A 22,743-nucleotide genomic window follows, 5' to 3' on the forward strand; every position below is an offset into this window, starting at 1 on the left:
GGAAAGTCTCAACAATACCTGACTTGTGATTACAGAAACCACATTAACGTTAACTGAATCAGTTCCACAATCTCACTCAGTGCACAGGTGGGTGTGCAGGAAAGAGGAAATGAGTGAATGGCACATGGGGAAGGAGTGAAAAGTGACATATCCTTTTAGGAGTAGCTCCCATTTATGCTACATTAAAACAGCCCAGACGTTCTAGACTCATCTGAACGTATCAAGTGTGTTTTGTTCATACCACACAACCTCAGGGGAACACAACACAATAAGAATAACACAACAGTTTCTACAAGTCAGTATGAAAAAGTTCAGAGTCCTGCATGAATACAATCTGAGAAATGAGTGTGGCAGATCAACACAGTAGCAGGAACTGTCCCTACATCCCCAACCAAAGCAGCTTGGGAAGTTGCAGCTGACTGAAGACTCTCTACTCCTGTAGGCCCAAAACCAGTACTGCAGTATCACGTGATTAACTTCACACCACTCCTAAGATTTCTTCAGCTTGAAATCTGTCTCTTCCCATGAGAATATTTTAGGAAATTCAGCCAGATCTCCTTTTAAAGCGTTCCTTCAATAGATCTAAAGAGACAGGAAAAACATTCTCCATAAGCAGTCCCAAGATGAATGAAGAGCCTTGACTTGATAAATCTATAGTTAATCCTATAAAAGATGGGGTCTGAAGCTTCTCCAAAGGTTTGAAATGCCAAAGTACAGTCAGAAATGCACTCACCACTTGACACAGAAGTTACGCCTTTGTTTCAGCAGAGGTGAATATATCCTACCCACACACCTGCACCCACTGTCCTTCAAATAGATCTAAAATAAAATTCAGCAAACATGTACGTTGCTCCAAAAGTAATGCCTCTGATTTATTCCCATGGGAGCTACAACAGCCACAAAGAGCACAATAACACTGCTTGTTAGAGCAAACTCTCAGCTACAAAACACTACTTTAAAACAGCCATCAGCACTAGCTAGTCATTTTCATCAGCCACCAAAAGCCTGCATGCCACGCTCATAACAATCTTCATGGTCATCCAGAACATGGCCTGTCTTTCACTCTGTTGTCACCACTGCTGAAATGCACCACCCATCACCTCATTGTGCTCACATCCACTGCTTGGTCTCCATGAATGATCAGCAAACATTGATGAATATCAATGGGCTCTGCTTTTTCTGCACAGAGGAATCCAATTCCACATCCTTGTTTCATACACACTTCTGTGCCAGAAGTCATTCTGTTAGACTGTCCCTCTGCTGCCATCTGTCACACAGCAACAAAATGCAATGGAATATTGGTGGGAACGTTCAATCTCTACTGCCGTATCACCAGTGTCGGCCTCTAACATCATAAAATAGGAGGCATTACTTTCAGAGCAGGTCTCACGTATAAACAGACTATCTCCTTTTTCTCTATTACATTTAGTCATTCTCCTGTTTAAGAGCACAAACATTTAAGAACATCAGAAAATTACTGAGATTATTTTGAAAAAAACTGAACTATTAGAGAGGAGGATTTCAATAAATGTGTTACACATAGCTATAAAAGATACCTAAAACTCAGCTCTTCAAAAGCACATCCCATTGTTTTACTTGATGCCATTTTTATGACTTGCCCAACGTGACACTGAATGGAGGCAGTGATGGCTGAAACAGTAATCTTTATAATACAAGCTTGTAAATACATGCTAAGAATTCACAGCAAGTTTACAGTAACTTTTCTAAAGCTGACAGATCTTTTCACCTTTGCACCTGCCATCAACATCAGGACTGTGTTGAAAATGCTGTAAGCGGTACTTTCAAACACAGAAACTTCACCAGCCAAGAGTTCAAATGCAGTAACTCATGAAATAAGTATTTTATTACCCATAATGAAAATAAAATGAAAATTAAAAGCAGCATCAAAATAAGTACAAACAAACATCTATTTCTATGTAAACAATACCTGTGTGATCAAGCAGACCACCCTACAGAGTTATCTTTTGAAGAGATTTCATTTTTGCAGGGCTTAGAGCTGTTCTTTCAGACAGCTTGCAGTGCTATCATGTATGTATATAAGGGATGCGACACCCTCATGTAGCAGATCAGAAATGATGCTTGTATGTATGCAATTAAGTAACTAGGTGAATATAATAAATACCTTGTATTCTTCTGGAAGCTACTCTTGCTTCTTATTAAGATGAGTGAACACCCAATGAACACAGAGTAGCATATTTTAGGAACACAATTGAAATTTAAGCTTTGCCAGTTTCACTGTCAATTGACCAGAACAGCAATTAATCATTTAAAGCTTCCCCATTTGTAATGACAGAACTTACTTTAAAAAATCTCCTAAAATGTTAAACTAATTTGTTTCATGCAAATTATGTTAACATGTCTGAGAGGGGGGAAGGGGTGGAGGTTATTCCTTCGGGGATAGCTGAGGACAGAAAGAAAAAAAAAGGTTGCAAATAGACAGGATTTAGTGATAGTTCAGTAAATATACAAAAAGAACTTAGCTGCACCATCTTTAAATATTCCATATTAACCTGAAGAGGTTTTGTTGTTTTTTTCAAATCTAACTGAAATCCACTTTTTCAAATTTCAGACAAGCAAATAAAATACTGACTTTTCTGTTTAGGAAAATGATTCCTCTGGCAGTAGTACTTATGTGGAAAAAACAAGTACATACACAAAAATTTTTTCAAGCTGCTCTAATCTATATAAACCACCAAGAGCAATTAAAAGTTGCAGATGAACTGCTGCACCTTGACATTTAACCGAGAAAAACTGACAGATATGGAAAACCACTCAGAACAGCCAATGCCCACATACACAGTCTAGATCTACATTAGGGAATAAACACATTAATCCAAGAATTATATACTTATGGAATTCATTTTCCCTTTTAATTAATAGAAAACCAACCAAAAAAAAAAAAAAAAAAAAAAACCACACTTATTTCAGACTGTAAGCACTAGAACTGAATTTCATCCTTAAGGTAATTCCTGTCTCTCCCATATCACATCTGTGAGCAGCATACCTAAACAATGATTTCAAAAAACTGCATTCAATAAAAATTTGAGAAAAAATATTTGCATGCCATTGCTGAATAAATAGCAGCTTTGTATAAGCACTCACCTATAACAGTCTCTTACTCATCGGTAGCTATGCTATTTATGCAGGATTCTTAAAATGGCGTCTGACAGCACTGCACTGCCTCATTCCTGTACTGTAGTTAAAATGGTAGCAGTTTATTCAATAAACAGTAATAACAGTATCTCTTGTTTAAACAGCAGCGCTATATTCAAAGCAAGCATCTAAAGATCAGAAATGGTAAAGTATGACAGAAGGACACCTGACATCCAAATGTTTAACTAAAAAGGCACAAGACGGGGTTTTGTGAAGTCACAGGTTACTAAGGAAATCACTCCATTTTAGATTCGCTCTCCAGTTTGAGCCTCTCATATTTTATGTATCCTCCTGCAGAATCTCCTGCAAAATGCTACATTTCTAGCGTGCAATTAAAACACACAAGAATTTTTCTCAGCTATCTACACACGGCATTTTAAGCTTGTTACCTCAGCTATCGTGCAATGCCAAAACACAGATATTTCAAGAACATTTACCTTCTTTTCAAAATCTTACTGCTGTTCAGTGTATATTCAAAACAGTGCCACAAAATAGAACATCAGGGGTGGGAGGGAGACCCTTAGTGACATGCAGTCCTCTGAAGACCATAAACACTATAGCTGAGCTGAGGCCCAAGCATGGCAACAAGAACAGCTACAGATATAAAGGCATAGTTCAAGAACAATCCTATTTGAAAATAAGGATTTATACTGGCTACACTAAGAATGCGAACATACTGCTACAACATAATTTTCATCTCCCAGTGTAAATCACTGATGCCACAAAACCTAAAGGGTTAACCTGAAAATGACAAATAAGCACCAAATAAACAAAATTCAGTTTCTGTGCAGCCATTTCTAAATTAGACATTAACCCATGAATACAAGACATGTTAGTTGAAAAATACATTAAAAAAATACTTTCTAAATACAATTTTAAAGGTCAAACTAGATGGCCTACTACAATGGCTTTCAGTTTGTGGTTTGCAGACCCCTCACAGACAGTGTACTACTTCCAAGGGGGTTGCAAACAACAATTAAGTAAATCAATCCTATTCTATTTGGCTTAAATTCACTATAAAGGGATTCATATATTCAGGGGAAAATGTTATGTTTAGCTTTCACGATATTTAGGTGATTCAAGTTAATATCCTGAATTCCAGACAAAGAAGAGAGGAACTTTTACTAAGATTTATAACCCTTAAACCAGTAGTGTTGAACTGGCACCATTGCTATGGAAAATTGATTATCACCCATCACTTTTCAGCTATTGGATCCACATGAGCAGTACACTTGGAAACAAAGCAAAAACAAAACAAAACAAAAGCCAAAGAGCAACAATAAAGCAGAAGTGATATCACAAAATGGAAGACAGGGCAGGAAGTACAGCCAATTGAAGCTCGTGAACGCTGATATCAAGAGCTAAATTTCTAATTCAGTTGGCCTGTTTCTGATTTTTGAGCTTGAAGTCTCTTTCAGTACATGCTCTCTTAGTATAATTGTAGGTTTTCCCCTATGTTTCAAAACTCTTGCCTGAAGAGAGAGGGGAAAACATCACATTCAGAGTGGTTTATTCTGTTCTTTTTTTCATTCTCACTACGTTAAGCAGTGTCATTTGTTTAAAGAAATCATTCATTTTTCCCTAGCGCTATTTAGCTTCCAACTAAAACAGTTTGCCTGGGAAGAATGAAAGAAGCGTGGAGCTTTTAAAGAGCTACTGTTTTCATCATAGTTTATAGTCCAGATCACCCCTTTGTTTTTCTCCCACTGCATTCTTTGTCCAGCTAATTATAAAAGTAACAGGATGTTGGCACAAAATAATAACTGCTAATCGTGTTCATCCTGGGCAATTCAAACTACTCGTTAGTAGCCTGAAAAGTTAAAGTGCAATTATAAGATTAACTGCTAGTTACATTAGAATAATGGCCGTTTAGTGCAAGCTGAATAAAACTCAGCTAAATTGCTTCATATATGTTCTGTCTAATTGTGATATTAACAAGATCCAGTTCTGTAAAATCTTGGGTAGAAAGAATATGTGCTTCCCCCCCGCACACCCCGTGACGACCACTTTAACAAAACCCCATATTCCATCTGTCCTGAACAGCAGAAAAACTGCAGAGTGGTTCTTATTATGCAATCTATGAAAGTGAGTGATAACATCATACCTTGACAAAGCACCAAAAATACATGAAATTCTTCAGTTTGGCTGAAATTGCTTTACTTAGATGGAACAAAGATGGTAGAAATTTCCAGAAGGCCTTTCTCAGCCTTGCCACTGCAATTGTCAATCTTTAACCTACCCTCTGCTTCTATTGGCTCAAGCACTCCATGGAGCAGCGTGATTGGGCTGATCTGTAAAACAACACTGCCGTCTCTACCTTGCCTCAGACATCTTGCTGCAATGCAGACATTTATTTTTTTGTGAACTATAAAAGAATTATATTCGAGTGATTAAAAATAGGGAACTTCAGCAGACTCACGACGCTATGTTTCATTCCACGCACAAGGGCAGCTTATACAAATATGCCTCACTGTCAGCAGTGTGTCTGGAGGTGCAGATTTGGAACAGATTCTAGTTTAACAAAACCTGTGGGAGCCATTTTAATACAAGCTTTTTGATTGCAGATCACTTACTCCTGCTTCCTCATATTAAACAAATATTATGTTGTGCAATTCCTGAGACTGAAAGTAAACTGCTAATGTGTATAACCTACTGTTAGGAAAATTATGTCCCAGTGTAATTTCTGTTTTTAGCAATCGAAGAACAAAAAACCAGAGTAACATCTTAGCTGCATTAGCACCTTTGCGTATGCTGAAAAATGTATTCAAGTTGCGCACAAAACTGCTATTACATGAAACTCAGTGGTACAGCACAGCAGTGTTTCAGGTTACAAATTGAACTACAGACACTAAGAATGTAATATTATTCGGGGGGGGGGAGTGGGGGGGGGGGGCAGTTTAAGCAAAGCTAGGTACTTAGGATAAGATACTCAGAGAAACAAGTAACCACAAGAAAATGACTATGTTACAGAATGCTATCTTGGCAACCTTCTACAGAATTTAACATGCAAGTGTACCTAGGCACTGCCATTTTTAAAGCTACCTGAGCTCAAAGCTTCCTAAAATCATGAAAGTGTGTGAACTGCTAAAAGCAGGACAAAAATGATACCAAAGCTTAAAAGAGCACCTTTCCACTGCTTCTGTAATAATATTGGTGATCACTGAAAAACAGCTTGTTAAAACAAGCAGGCAAAGGTTACAATTGAAATCTTAATAAAGAGCACAAAATGCTCTAAATCAGGCACAAATTGAGCAAGTTTATCTGATATTATACTTTGTATACTTTCAAAAACATACGCTCATTAAGTATTATTTACTTTACTTTGTATGGTCACTTCATAGCTGAGTACTAGCACTCTCATCACACCTTACAAACCTAACAACCAAACTGCGCTTTACCCTTATGAGTGTGGTAATTAAGGATCTACGAACAAACAGCAAGAATATTTTTCACTCCTCTAGAAGTGCATAAGAAGTATAAGTTTCAAACTTTAGAAGCAAATTATCAAAAAAAAAAAAAAAAAAGCAGTGCATTCAAATTGGAACAGTTTACACGTACCAGTCCCTTAAAATGGACGCTAAACAAATCGGATTTTTTACATGGCTAACCTCTAAAATCACTTCATCTACTGCACCAACTGACCCAGTAAAAACAAAATGTTTGGAAAACTATTAAAAATGTTTAGAGTAGCATGCTGCTTACTTACCAACTGTTCAAGCACCCATCTCATTTTTCCAGTTAAGAAGATACAACAGGCTGGCAGAATTGGGAATTGATCAAAAAGGAATTTCTTGAAATAATTACGTAGCATTAAACCAAAAGTTAAAAAAAAAAAAAAGACAAAAAACAAGAACGAACAACATGTACTACTGTCATGAACCACAGATGATTTTATATCCTCTGGACTCCACAACACAGAATTGTGGCTGATACAGTGTAAAACAAAAAGGCACAGATAAAAGGTACATTAGTTTACTCAAAATATGTAAAAGAAGAAAGCTAACAGTTAAAAAACATTTTCCATAAAGAATCAGATCTGCAAACTGATGTACTGCTGCATTTTATTGAGCAGCAACCCATTTCCAAAATCTGCAGCATAAAAACTCCCTTTTAAAGGAACAAAATATTAACCATACAGTGTCCCTCGGAAAGAGAAACACATTGTATTAATTATCCCTGCAAGAAAAAGAGTTCAATAATCATTTTAAGCTAAGATAAGCTGCATAAAAAACATGATGCAACAGCACACCACCACCTAGGCCCAATATCTACAATCAGCCATTAGCAGTTTTTGCTGATGTCTAGGTTTTTTTTAAATCCCATATTTTTTCAGAGATAACTTATCTTAGCTATTCCATTCACTGTTTAGAAAGGTAAACTTGCCTGTTCTTCTGTCTGCCATTATCCCTGCTTGACTCCCTGTAGGGCAGTTAAATGCATCTGCTCCCTAGCTTCCATTTTCTCTTCAGCAGGCATGTGACACAACAGACAATAGTGCTGGCAAACTGCTCAGAGACAGAAAGCTTCTTTGGAATACCAGGATCTTGTTAAATTCTAAAAACACCAGCCTCCTGTGAAGAAGTAGGTATGCCAAGGTTTTGCCAGTCTGCAAAATAAAGCTGTGGCTAATGGCTACTAACCATGTGACCCAAGAAAGCAAATTTAAACAGTTTCAACTTAATAAAGTGCTGTGGTGTGAGTTTTGCACAACAAATCACAGAGAATCACACTCTCAACCCACAACTCATAGGTCTTAGAGAAAAAAAAATGTAAAAAGTAAGGCTTACCTCTGTGGATGCATTGTTAACACAGTGTTATGTCAATACTTATAAAACATGGAGGACAGGCTCTCAGTACTCAGACAGAAAGGGCTTGGCACTTCAGCTTGATGATCTGTCTTCCTAATAAAAGCTAATCCAGGATTGGCTACTTTCGTAAATCTGAATGTAAAGCTTCAGGGGATTGGCTGAAACACTTCCTGAGCGATTATCTTTGTGCAGCTCTGGCAAGCAGGAGCCATCCTGTGCACAGAGAAGACAGGCTAAGCTAGGCCCGTTTCAGCAAAAAAACTCGAAAAGAACTCCCAAAAGCCGACTTCCCGTATGAAATAGGTAGATTTTCAAGCAGAGGAAAGCGATCACAAACTGCCTGACTGAGCAAACGTGTCTCAACGCGTCCCTGCTGAAGGCATTTGGCTATTTTAAACCTGAAGGAGGGCGAGTTCACCCAGGTCACAAAAACGATTCTTTACAAACAAAAAGCTAAATTCACTTTTCTGGTGTTCTCCACTGTGTTTCACACAGTGAAAGCAAGGCTACAGAAAGGGAACAAAATAAACTGAAAGTGCATATGCATGGGAGAGGTGGACATTAAAGACTGAAAATTCAGACAGAATCCTCCAAATCCAGAATGCACGTACGTACATTAACACTGACCACAGCAACCATACACTGACAGTGGGATTTATTCTTTTTTTCCAGACAACATGAGCCAAAACCTACATGGGAAAAGCCTGATGGCTGATTTCTGGAGCAAGTAATACACAGCTGAAATTACATTATCAAAGAGGGCTGTTGGCATTCAGTGCACGCCCTCCCTGACTATAAAAATGCTGCAGAGAACGACCCAAAATATGGGGATGGCAGCGATGCACACCCGCGGCCCGGGCCCCCCCAGCCTCCACCACGCGGCCTGCAGGGCTGCCCTGCTGCCGGCTGCCGTGCTGCCGGCCGCAGCCGCCGCTTCCTGGCCATTAACCCTGTCGCACTTGGTGCTTTTTAAGGCACGAGGCAGGCCCTGAAAAGCAGCAGAACCTCCACGTGGCAAATTCTCGCTTTCACAAAAAGGAATTAATGCAGCCTGTTGGATTTGTTTTTGCTTTGCCTTTTATCTCGTGCGAAACAAAACGAGAAAAGAGCATGTAAGCGGCCCATGTGGCCAATGCCCAAACATTGCATTCAAAAATGCTTTAAGTCCTTTCCCTAAAATTCTGCAGTTTGGCTCCCTTTCCTAATACAGCAAAAGTGGGAGGATTTATCACTGTGCCAGCGAGGAAGGAAGTGTCAAATGCAGATTAGTATTTCAAAGGTCATCTCTTTAGAAATGCTGCAGCAAGGCTTCGTGTTTTTGTTCAGGATTGTGTGTCCGTATTGGTAGCTAGGCTTTAACATTCTGTTGCCATCGACAAATTACAAAGGAAATCATAGCTGAGAAGGTGATTCTGAAGCATATTGCATATTATCAGAAGGTTACGTCTGCAAAAACAAAAACTAAGGGAGTTGCAGAGGGGCAAATTCAGTATTAAAACAGTAATTCTCAAATACTGAGCTAAAACAACCAAAGCAAAATAAAGGTTCTTCCAACACAAGATTCAAGATTGTGCAAAAATTAGAGAAAACCCTCTGCCATTAATCGAGGCTAACTGCAAACAGAACGTGCACTTCACGAACTTAACCCCCGTGCTGATTACCCCAGAAACAATCGCCATGAATAAAGGTAACTTCCCTTCCCCACCCCCAGCCTCCACCAGCTTCTCTCATGGTGCAACTATGTTACCACTCAAATCTCTACACTTGAGAGCTGACATGACTCATAACTATGCTACTCAGAAAGATTAATACCACTACTCTGCGTTACTCCATATTGAATTCAGATTATTTCTTGAGATATCATTGTCAAAGGAAAACCACCATCCTATCACCGTGCTTACATTCTTTGCATTCCCGTGCTTTAGGTTGCAATAGAGGATTAACAGCCCACAGTCTAAATTCTCATCTCGTAAGTAATTCTGGAGTCCCTGCTGGAAGCATTTTCCCTTTTTAGCTTTGGCAGCATTTTTCAGGGCAAGGAGCAGGAAGGCTCATGGATTACACTGGCAGTTGGTTCTGTTTTAGGAATGTAGCAGAAATGACAGTGCTGCTATAAAGGGAATCGTACAGCCCACTGCAGCAGCAAGAACGCACTGGAAATGCATGATATTCAAGTGAGCACTTACATCAGTTTTAACAGTTCAAACCACTCCAGATTGGTTTCTTTTTGAATGCATACTTAAAGCTCTATGCCACTCAGAGACACCAACTGCCAATACATAAATACCACATTTTGATCCACGCAGTAACTCTAAGAAAGGATTATCAGACGTTTGTATTTATGCTTATTAATCGACTGCTCTATTCCAGTATTATTCTACCTATTAAAATAATAATAATGCCAGTGAAGTACAGTAAGGAAATAAAACTAAACACACTGAACTTGTCAATGCTTTGTGCTACCCAAGACACGATCCGGGAATGCAGTAGTGCTGCTGGTGACTGGGAACACTGCCAAAGTGACACGCTTGGACCGATCAGAGAGTCGGCATGCAGCAGACGGAAGCAGAAGCAGCCTTAGAAAAGGCCTAAGGTCCTATTCTCTCGATTCAGGAAAATGGTGGCCCAAAAGCAAAATTTACAATTCTTCAGTCATTAGCGAGAACTTGGATAAAAATGTAGAAAGCGTATCAGGCCACTGCAGTCAGCCATCCACACTGCTAAAATAGCCATCATAATTCTGTCAGAACTTAAAAGGGAAAGCCTGAAATATCTTGCTCTTCATTTTCTTGTCCATCCATATCCTTTATAGCCAGAGACACAGGCCCAGTAATTACCACACAGGTACATCTTGAGAACTCAGAAGATCCTGTCAAATCATGATGAACCCATGCCCTGCTGCAGCTTGACCAATTCTTTTACAGAGGAGTGGTGAATGTTTTGGAGGGGGATGGGAAAGAAAGGTAAAGAAAACAAAAGATAGAGACAGGGGAAGCTAGAAGCTTTGTTCAAGCAGAAGAGAGGGTGGAGAGATTAGATTAGCTAGCATTTGTCCTTTTCAGTGCCTTAAAGACGTTAAGGGGAAATAGGACTATGATGCAGGAAACTAAAAAAGGCAAAATAGAAGGGGAAAAAAAAATAAAGGAAAAACAGAAAGCAGGAATACAGTCAAAAGGAAATTAAAAGACAACAATGTTACAAGTGCAACCTCCTCTACTTAATAGGTTCTTTGCACAGAACTGTGCCCACTGTGTAGAATATTCTCTCCAGGAAGTACCACTGCCAAGAAAGACAAGCAGAAAACAGTGCTGTAAGGAATTATAAGATTCAATACATACTGGAAAGCCTCAAAATATAAATAAATGCCACTAAGGAAGAGATCTATCTGTGTGACAGAAGCAGGGGTTTTGAGATATATGCACCTATTTAGGAAGCAGCAGATTATTCAGTCCTCAAAAAATAAGTACCACGGGGTGAAAATATCAGTGGCAGAGAGAGAACAGTAGAACAAAAGATGGAGCTTTAAAAATAATGTGTGGAACAGATGCACAAAAGGAAATGGGAAATATATTCTCCAAGGATAAGCAAAACACAGGAGATAGAAGTTGCATTTAAGGTCTCATAGCTTGGTCCTGCATTTCCAAGTCCTTGATTACAAATGCTAATTTCAAGGTTAGGAACAAGAAACACTGTAATTCAGTATCTTTCCTCGAAAGACATGGGGGTTTTGTGTTGGTTTTTTTGTTTGTTTGTTTTTCCTATCTACTCACCTTTACTTTAAATCTACCAAAGTATCAGTAACTTCTTAAAGACGGGAGGACAAGACCTCCATCTGACAGAACCAAGCAAAAAATATCTAGGAAGATGTTTCCTGGATTTTTAGAAACATGTTTGCTTTTAGATTTACTAACCTGCCTAACAAGGCTGGTAATTCTGTGAATTATCAGCAACTACTGGAGGATGCATTTATGCCAACCAGGTAGCTGACACGTCTGTAAGATCAAAGGGCTTTGTGGCCAGATGCACGCGTGTGTTTATCCTGAAGAACAATACATTTGTACACCTTCATTATAGGTTCCAGGTTCTGGATCACACTGATCATTTACTGTCTATAGATAAAAATCTGATTTTGTTTCTAATGCACACTGAATATCTGATGCGTTATGAAAGTTTCTCTTGACATCCTTTTTTAGTACGCTGTGAAAGTGCCTCACGTACATTTCCTTCCAAAGGAAATCTCTATTCACGTTTAATTATCTGCCAAAAATACCTAAAAAAAAAAAAAAAAAGCACCCTTGAGCCCTTTGCTTTATAGCAGCTGTAGCTTTTCAAGAGAGGTGCTATAGCCCATGTTATCTTAAGGCATAAGCCCATATATTTCATCTCTTTCACCCCTAGAGTTTGAAAACACTCTCACAGACTTCACAGCTGGGAGCATGGCTGTTGGATATCCTGTATGAAACAGGATTTTTGTCACCATATATTCAAATCAAGTGTTCTGTAGGAAATCCTAACAGATATAATTTATTTTCTATTTGATCTGAAGCTGCATACTTTCCTCAGTTAGCAGGAAAACAGCTGTGGGACACATGCAGATACACTGTATATCAGACCTAAAGCATATCCACCATGCAATTGAATTGCACCTGAGTAGCAAGCAGACTTACCATGCCTACTCTGTTCCAACATGGTAATGAGTCCAATGCACATGCCAGGTTTGTGGGTATGGGGATGTAAAAAGAACTAGGTACAAAATTCTGAAGGAAGTCTGTGTTTTGACAAGGAATTCTATTGCTTGAGTGCTAGACATCCCGCATGCAGCATTTAGTCCGACATCACATCCTTCCTAACAAGATAAAGTCACAACAATCACTTAGTTAATAGTTTAAATAATTAAGCCTGACCTATTTTTCCTTCTACCATGAGATAAAAAGATATATGTGTTGTTTTGGTTGTTGTTAATGTTGACGGTTAGTTTATTTTTGTTGTTGTTGTTTTGTTTTGTTTTTACATAAAAGCTGATTATCCCAGAGTCCATCAGCTAAAGCTCACACTAAATATTCAAAATGATGAAATTACAAACATAGTCAGTACAGTGATTTTTCTCTCAGCTACATTTATATTTCACCACATCCCACTGCAGATCTAAACTATATCACTTTGTACTTCTCTCCTGCAACTCCATCCACTGAATTCAGCTTTAAGACTCTGCATCCTCACACACCTTTCCCATTCCTACCTGCTTTTCCAATTGCTAGATTAATCTCATTTTTCCAGTTTGCCTTTGAGCAGTAAAGAATCTTTTTCCACCATAAATGTGCAGTACAATCACTTTCACAAAGGCTTAACCCATAGTTTCACCAGCATTTCCCATTCCTTCCAGCCATAGCAGTCACACTTCTTGCAGACCTGTCTGTAGAGTTCCAAGAGGACAGGAACAGTGAACAGAATACTAACTTTAACCCAGGAGAAGCACCCAGTCACAAGAGTTCACAACACTGCTGCAGCAACACCTGTAGTGGCATGGCTAACAGGGCAGGAGGGGGCAGCTCATGATAATCTAAGGGATCACTATAACTAGAAGAAATTTTTGTGGAACTACATGCTCAAGCACTGGATTGACATTTTTACAGGATTTGCCTCATTAACAATGTTCTGTTCATACCTAAATGACACTATAGATCTGTCCTCGTCTCCTCAGCCTTGTGAAAGGGCATGAAGAAAAAAAACTTTGAAATATAACCACATTTTTGAAGAAAAGAAACACATTTTACAGTTGTGGCACTGTCTGTGAAGCCACGTATAAGACTTAGCCATGATCAGGATGCATTTCACTCACATTATCTAACATCTCCATAAATAGTTGAATTCATTTTGGCACCTTTAAAAATTATTATTTTTCATGTACCGTTAGACTTGCAGACAATGTTCACTAAGTCCTCCTTATGAGGTGACAGGAATGAGGACTTGACTGAAACCACGCCACTGTAAAATTGTTTCAGAAAGGAAGGCTTACTGTAGAGAGATCTATATTCACATCGAATAACATACTGCTGAAAGAGCAGAAGAAATCATGCTGCATTTAACCACCTTGCCAACAACACAATGAGATACAAGTATGTACGTAGGTCGCTCTGGAAGTAATGCTTCCATTTATTTCCATGGAAACTACAACGGTTACAAAAAGCATAACAACGTTATTTGATAGAGTAAATTCTAAGCTACAAAATGTTTTTTCAACACAGTCACTACAATTAGCTGTGCATTTTCACCAGCCGTGAGCAAGAGCCTGCATGCTGTGCCCACAAAAAACTGCACAGCCGTTTAGAACATGGCTTGCCTTTCATGTTGTTGTCACCGCTGCTGAAACGCTCCACCCACCACCTCATTGCTCACAGACGCTGTTTGGTCTCCATGAATGTTCAGCAAGCATCTCAATGAATGTCAGTGAGTGCCATTTTTTCAACAGGGAGGAATTCAATTCCATACCCTTGTTTCATACGCACTCCCATGCCAGATATCATTTTGTCAGACTGCCTCTCTGCTGCCATCTATCACACAGAAACAAAATGTAATGGAATACTGGTGGGAAGGTTCAACCTCTACTGCCATACCACCAACATCACGTTATGTTGTGGGCCAACATCATAAAATAGGATGCATTACTTTCAGAGCAGCCCTCATAAATTAGGTAAACACAGCAAGAGTGCTCTGCAGTGTATTTATTAAAATGAACTTTGCTACACTCCATTACTATAAAGCCACAATATCCTTACAAATGGAAAATATCAGAGTTTAAAGAATTCAAAAGTGAAATTGTATGCAACCGAACAAAAGTATATAGAGAATAAATGTATTCCTATGAGTAAGTTCCCACAGGTCCAGAAAGAACTCAAGTAAAATGTCAGTTTGCCTCTTTGTGAAGCAGTATTCTGACTTCTTGTATAGTAGTTGTGCTTAACCCTGACTTTTAAAGATTTGGCAGAATATAACATTCCAGCACTACAATACAAACTTTAAAACAAGATGTGATGATACTCTGCATTTCATTGTCACTATTCACTCAGGAAATACCAAAACATTTCAGAGGAAGAAAAAGAGAATTCTAAAAATGTTAAGCAACTTTATACAACATCCATTCACAGACTGTTGCAGGACAAAATTAGTATTGCGCCACTTGTTTTACTGCCCTCTGCATCCCAGCTCTAATTCTCTTAAAAGCACCTCAGACTGTAGTCTTGTATCTGACAGGTTTTTAATATCTTCTGTGCATTCTGATCCTTCTTTCAAAGGTAACAAGAATGTTTTGGAAAAACAACCAGTTCTGGACATTAGCACAGTGCAAACACTTTAACGCAACAGAAAAATATTATCTAGGAAAAAAAGATTGCTAGCTGTTATAATTAAATTCTAATTCTCACTGCATTTGTGTTCTTCTTCATGTGATGGTAGGAAAACATTTAAAATAAGTAAGGAAAACCTGTACCAACAATTTTAAGTCTAAGGTACAAATCAAATCACATGATCTAAAGACTGACAAAAGAAGCGTTTGAACGTAGTCCACCAAAACAATCTAAAGGAATACATTATCTGTTCCTTGACTGCTCTGGTAGTTCTATACTTGTAAGCCTTACCTAGAAGGAAAAAACTAATTCACAGAGAATAATATGTTTTCTAAACTACAACTGTATCAAAACATAGATATTATTGGTATACAAGCCTGGGGCTCAGCTCTCAAGTAATACCTTAGAATGTAAGTAAACAGGATCATTAAATTTATAGGAGCTTAATGCCAGTGAAAAGGTTCTATAATTCCCAACCTCATTCCCAGATACATATTCTGACTCCTTCCATTGCAGTAGATTTATTATTTGCATAGACCTTTAGTGAGTCAGTTCTACTTGTTTACTGCAGAAAACTGCATGCAACAGCACCGTCAGACTCAGCAACAAACTGCAGAGAGAGGGAGGGAAAGAGACTGCCCCTTTCAACGGCTAGGGGCAGTCAAATCACATTGTCTGTACTGCCTTCCTTCTTCCTCAAAGACACTGCTATAAAAAGAAAATTACATACAAATATTTGACAGATTTGGACTTTCTGTACTTTGACTTCTCAGTGCTAGAAATCTCCCCACGCAGCACCTGCCATTCATCTACAGTTCTGTGTGCACTTAGTTCTTTGTGTTCCTGTACTTAAAGTGCCTTTCAGTACTTGGCCTAAGATCACAGAACACCTGAGTCGGAAGGGGCCAATGAGGATCATCAAGACCAACTCCTCGGTTCTCTTCTTTTTGCACAAATCCTTGTACAAAACAACCAGGCTTGTCCTGAAACAACTTAAATCTCAAACCTGCATTCTGTGCAGTATTTGTTGGCTAAGGATAGTTTCTAAAATAAAGAGTTCCAGACTCAATATCTGTATAGTTTTGAACATTTCAGACACACTATATACTTCATCTGCTTTTGCATGTAACCTATTGAAATGGGATCCTGAAGCTGATCTGGGTATTTCTGTAAGAAAAAATACTTTAAAATAAACTTCCTTATACATAAATAAAAATGACATCTTCCCCAAACTTTCAGTAAATGATTAAAAAATGATCTGTTTCTACTTACTTGATATGTAACAATAAAATACTGCTACTATATCTATTGACCAAAACTATTTCCCCTCACCTTTTATGTCAAAGGAAATGGCAAAATTTCAGATATTTGGCATTTTTTCCTACATTGTTTTCTAACTTTGGTAGAAATGCAGCATCCCCTAGTGTTCATTTATTTACTGGAAAAAAAAAAAAAGTATGTTCAAATAATCACAAATCTAGAAAATGCTATTCAAAATATTTTTTGTAATAGTACTCAGTATTCATTTCAAGATTTTGGCAAAAATGCTTCTCTGGTTTTCCTGATAATCACAGAAAGTCTGAGGGTAAAGTTTCCTCATGCGACAGAGATACCAATTGTTCTGTAGCAGCATGAAGACAGGCAGAGCATGTTAAAACCCATCATGGTATCAAAACCAAGACCAAAGCAGACTCATCCTACACTGACTTGCCTGATTCTTCCATCAGCAGTTGCCACTCTGAGCCTCCAAAACAAACCTGGTAGCTATGTTCAGTTATTTCTTAGTGAGGTAAGCATGGAACAATCTGTCCTGTACTGTGATGGAAGACAAGAACTTGCATACCTCTTGGAACTCTAGGGCATACTCTTCTGTTGGCCACATCAAGTATCTAAAATCATCAGTACGTCTCATTTCATACATGTTTTTGCCATGTAAGCTATAGTTAAATATCCAGTCCTATGTAAACAAATCTTTATTGATGCCTCTTTGATCTCATTAGAAATATCTCTTCCCAACATTAATATCTCCCTAGCTGTTGTACAGAGCAAATGATTAAGCTGGGATAAGCCAATTTCATAACTTTTATGGGGAAAAAATAAAGCAACAGAACTTAAATAAGAAAGTTAAGATTATACTATTCAGTTTTGCTCTCTGACGCAATGACAGAGGAAAGAAAACTGGTTTTGGACAAAACATAAAAAGCATTGTTTTTTTTTTCTTTCCTGTTTGTTTTGCAGTTTGGGTTATACAAACTTTATTTACAAAAACATTAATTCCAGGTAGTTTCTACTTCCTAATTTGGGGTTTTAATATAATACTCTGAATCTCTAAATTTTCTTTAAAACTTTGTGGTTTATTGCACTTCAAAAATGAAAATGAACAACAATGGATTAAATATTTATTTTTAACCCATTTTAGGATACTTGCAGCTAGGTCATTCCACATCTAAGCAATACCAATGTAATATGTCGACACAGTACTTCATAGACTGTGAAGCTTCATAGCTCAGCAGATTTCCAAGAAAACATAACATATATTTACAAATATCAATTTGGTGAGAACAATCCTTAGCAATCTAGAAAAAATAAGAGTGCTTTTCCAAACAGATAAAAAAAAATACCAGACAAAAAAAAGGGTTTAATTTAAATTTCAATTATTTCTAGTCATTAATTTTTCCTTGACAGACTATTTAACTTATCAATGTATTAATGAAATATTAGTCTTTGCATTGTAGGGTCATGTATTGAAATGTCAGTTTAATAGCTTATTACATAAAACCCTAGGGTGAAATCCAGGTCCTATTATCTCTGGTGATGCCACAGTTTCACCCAGAACATTCATCTGTTTTTATAATGCATGGAAATTACAGTCTTTCAAGGACAATAAAATCTGTTCTAGGCAAATTAAAAATTATTAATGTATCTAAGCCCTTCTTGTGCCTATTGAGTAAGTAGTGAACAGTAACAATTAATAGAAATGTTAAGTTGACAGAAATATTACAGTGAGCCAGAAGTGTTTTTCCAACCAGCAGTCTCATATTTAGTTTTGATTCGTCTGTTTTCTGGTATTACTGTTACTATTTTGCAATTATCAGTACCTTTTTACTCTGTCCATTTAATAAATGCTAAAGACATGGAAGGGAGAATAAAATACTTTCCCCTTGTAGATGACAAGGTAAATTTAGTGTTACTCAGACTTGAGTGATCTATCTGGAATATAAAAAAAGGGAAAAGGCTGGAAAAAAGCGTGTGCATTCTCTCTCCCTTTTCAGCATTACCATCCAAAAACATACTGAAATTCTGTTTTTATGCTTCCTTATGAATCACAGGATGCATGAAAAAGACTTTAAAAAACACGAGCCTCTTCACTCCTTATTTAAACCGTATGCTAAGTTCAAGCCAAAATAACAAACTTAGATAACATGAGGTATCAGAAGTTAATGGGCTTGAGTGGGATCTGGAACAAAAGGTTTCAGTTTTAAGGACAGCTCTGCAAACAAGTGAGATATGCTGTTTTTGCAGACCCATTAGCACAAGAGCGTATAGGCATACTTTCTGTAGGCATAAAAATAAAATTGCATAAAGACTGGACAAAGGCTTATTTGGAAATAATGCCTACATTGTTCTAGAAACCTAACAATCAACCTAACAAATCTTTTAGATTTATAAGCCAAGTTGGATGGTGCTTATCTTAGATACATGACAGACTTTGCTTTCAAAATTTCTATTTAGGTCTTAATAGCAAGTAACACAAGTTTTTGGTTCTGCTAAAAGCCCTGCAAGCTTTCAGGCCCTCAGTCTCCCAAAGGTAAACAGATATGACTACCAATAAATGATCACGATTTTTAAACTGGATTTACTTACCCCATGACAATGAGTTTTTTCTTCACCAGATCTACTCAAACTCTGAATTAATTCATCTCGTTTAACTGAAGCATAAAATAAAGGAGTCATTCTCAATTACTTCCAGGTAGGTAAGCAGATTTCAGGTTGATTTCTACAGTTCTGCAAAAGATACCGATTTCACGTTGCTTTCTAGATACTAGAAGAACAAATTAACAAAACTGAAGAGTTGAATAAGTATTAAGTACTATGCAGTTGTTCTCAACCTTGCTGGCTGAAGTTAATTTTCAGTTTAATTCCCTTACTGAATAAATACAGAAAAGTGGAAAGGTTGGCACAATAACTATTTCTTAGAAGGAGGCTAAGTTTTTGTTTGTTTATTCACTTAGATTTTTTTTTTCCATTAAGAATACCTATGTTTGCTAAGGTCATTTATTTAAAGGATAGGACAATTAAAATGACCATGTGGGGTGTAGGTTGTACATGTCCACATATAATAGATAAGGAATGGAATCAAAGAGGTAAAGAGAACTTGGGTCATTAAATCCAGGACTCAGAGCTTAAAAAACAAAAACACAGAACTATAAACCAAGCAGAGAAGTTAGTAGTCAGAAAAATAAATGTATTGTTCTTATGCAGACCCATCTAGTTATCTCACTTCCCAAATGTTAAGTAACATAAATTCTGAAAAGATACCTCAGAAAACCAACTGTAAGCACCAGAAACATGGAGTTTTGCTGATCTTTCTTATACATATGTATAGTGCTTTAACAAACAGGGTTTACTCATTTGTCAGAGTTCAGTCAATCTCAAGAGTGCTGAAAATGTTATAATAGACAGAAGCGATCACCTCAGTATTTTAACAGGACCCTGCTATCATAGAAAAAGAAAGCTGGGCCAAAGGGTTCTTAAGAAGTAAAACAGTGGTCTGCACCATGTCTATTTTTCTTGCCTCCAACACACAATGTTTTACAGAAAAAAAACCCAAAAACATAGGTTCAAGGTTTTTGTCAGTTGAAATAATTATTTTAGACAACAAGGATCTCCTCTTAAGCACACAGCTATGTCTATGTAAAAAAACCTTAAGCTAATATGTCCAGAAGTCACCAAACAGCTCTTGAGGCATAAACACTAGTTTAACATTATCTGATCATCTCATTAAAGCTCATGGTCTAAACCTGCCTCAAAATTCATTGTGCTAAAATAATGTAATTACTAGATTAATTACAAATTTTAAATTTGATTAACATATAAAAAAAAATAAAAAAAAAACCCTTACCTTTTCCTAAAGGAAAACATGCCTCTATGTGAGAGATTAAGTAATTGATGTTATCTGCTCCCAAATTGCTTTAGCTTTGCTTCAAAACAAAAATTCAAACAATATTGCTTGTTTGGAACTTCTGAAAGTATGAGAGCTGAAATTTATGCAATAAAACTACCTAAAATCTACTAACATCAAAGCTGTATGAAATAACTTTTACAGCCGTACACATAAAGATCGTTAGGAAAAAAACCCATATCCCTATGCAGGAAAAGTATTCAAATTACCTGTCTTGCTCTGAGGTAGAGCAAAATGAATGCTTAAAAATGTATCAGGTTAGCATGTTTTGGGCTATGAAAGCACAGTGTAAGTCTGTGGTTTTGGATTCCCACGTCTATTGACCATTCCCTGCCCCTTTCTTTAGTGCATGGCAGGAGAAAAGAGAAGGTGCTGCTGGGAATCACGGCCACTGGTCAATATGTAGCTACAGCAAATAGTAACAAAAGGTAAACTCCTATGCACTCAAGTTTTAGTGAGTATTATACTTTTTTTTAAATATGATTCATTTTCTCCGGCCATATTCCAGCAGATGCCCCATCACTGTGCTCTTAAGACCTCATAACGTTCCAAACCCACTCTCTCTCTATAAAACAAAAAAAATCCACTGATTCTAGAACTCGCGAGGAGAGCTGACGGCCCAGCACACCTCTCACACTTCCTAAGACCAGAACCGCCTCAAACGGGGCCTTCACAGCACGAAGCCGCCTCAGCACTCACCGCGCCTCACGCACAGCCCGCGCTCGCTAACGGCCCTCAGCGGCGGCCTTCAGAGCGAGCCCCACCCACCGGGGCTGGGAGATCCACATCGCTTACACCAAACCCGCCTCCGCGTGCCCAACTGCCTGTGGAACACCCACCCCCTCCGAACCCGCTCTTTCAGTCCGCCTAACGATTTGCTCCTGGTGCTGTCAATCATTTTGTCCTTCAGCTTGATTGGTTAGAGCTTGAAAGGGGGCGAGCATTGGGCTGGTTGTGTTTACAGCGTGCAAGATGAAGCCGGCTGGGGAGGCGGGAAGAAGTACCGTTTGTCTTAGCGGGCCGGCTTGGGTCTCCTCAGAAAAAATAGCAGCCAGGTCGTTTTAAGCCACACGTTCGTCATCCAGAACCATGCGGACGCCGTGTCCCGCCCGGCGCTGGGCCTCCTGTTGGAGCTCGTGTTCGAGGTACCGCGCGGCTGAGGGGCCCGGTCGTGCTGCGCCGTGCGGCCGCGCGCCTCTGCCTGGCGGGTCGGGGCCCCACCTCACCTCCGCCCGCCTCTGCCCGGGGAGTCACGGCCCCGTTTGTTCTAAAGTACTTGGAAAGATCTCAGCGTGCCCCATTAGTTGAGTAACATTAGCAATCGCATCGCTCAGAACTAAAATTGACATGAAGTTCTGAGAGAAAATACTCATTTGTTTATTTGTTTCAATCTTGGCCCACTTCTGGAGGCATTGAGGATGCTGCACACAGAGTAAGGTTGAGCATTGTGATGTACAGGTGATTTTCTTCTAAGTGGGAGACAAATCCAATGCTAAGGTGTAATAAATTGTGTTATCTGTAGAGGAGTACAATATAAAAGCTAATATATGAACTCAGGATTGAAAGAAGTAGCAAGGGGCTGTGACAGCTTAGGTGATAAAAGCTTCCAGGAGTGAAAGCGTGTGCCTGCTGCTGTGATAACATCAACCCAGTTTGGGATCCCAAAGGGAACCTTTTATGTACCTTTTGTATGTATTACTTTTAAAATGGTATTACCCTGTGCCTTTTTACTGTTTAAAACAAGCATGTTTGGGGGAGCATCGGTCTCTGAATCCCACTTATTGTAGCTCAGCTTTGTGTACAACACAAAGGTTATCTCTTATTTCAAGCACTGAAGAGATACTTTTTTTTTTTTAATTTTCTAATCAATGCTTTTCACTGCATTTTATGCTTTCTGTGATTTCAGCTGCAGCTGTCAATGACAGGCTTCCAAATCCAAGCTGTGGTACTGCAAGCACTGTATGCTTGTAAGCTAATGAAAATGAAACCAAAACTTTTCAGTCTATTGAGCAATCTGTTCATGCTTGCATAGTACTGTGTTAAATGCAGGGTTTTCTTTTCAGGATAGCTTTCATTTGTTCCTATTCTTGAAGCCATATAAAAAAACAAAAGTGTGTTGAAGTTAGAAATGACCGTTATAATGCTGTAGATGGAATTATAAGAATTTCTTTAAGGGAAACTCTTAAGCATAAGACTGTTTGTCTGTCTTACCTTAGTGCTGCTGAATATTATAAGA

At 38.3% G+C, this 22,743-nt stretch overlaps 1 protein-coding gene across 36 annotated transcripts in view; it reads right to left on the reverse strand.

The window, feature by feature from the left end:
- The window catches only part of ZMYND8 (zinc finger MYND-type containing 8), a 66,172-nt gene extending 44,462 nt beyond the window's left edge, over positions 1-21,710 (reverse strand). For 6 of the 36 annotated variants that reach the window (XM_040650928.2, XM_040650914.2, XM_040650924.2 and 3 more), the window contains exon 1: positions 7,962-8,033. In XM_040650928.2, coding sequence (XP_040506862.1) covers positions 7,962-7,975 — 14 coding nt within the window. In that variant the 5' untranslated portion in view covers positions 7,976-8,033. Of the gene's footprint in view, positions 1-1,100; positions 1,268-3,123; positions 3,215-5,278; positions 5,400-6,880; positions 6,931-7,557; positions 7,781-7,961; positions 8,034-19,189; positions 19,331-20,447; positions 20,527-20,716; positions 21,258-21,511 lie in introns of those variants that run through there. The other 30 variants (XM_040650929.2, XM_040650915.2, XM_040650910.2 and 27 more) reach the window with 17 other exon arrangements.
- Between the last annotated feature and the right edge of the window lie 1,033 nt (positions 21,711-22,743).

Source organism: Gallus gallus, chromosome 20, assembly GCF_016699485.2.
Source record: "Gallus gallus isolate bGalGal1 chromosome 20, bGalGal1.mat.broiler.GRCg7b, whole genome shotgun sequence".
Lineage (NCBI taxonomy): Eukaryota > Metazoa > Chordata > Aves > Galliformes > Phasianidae > Gallus > Gallus gallus.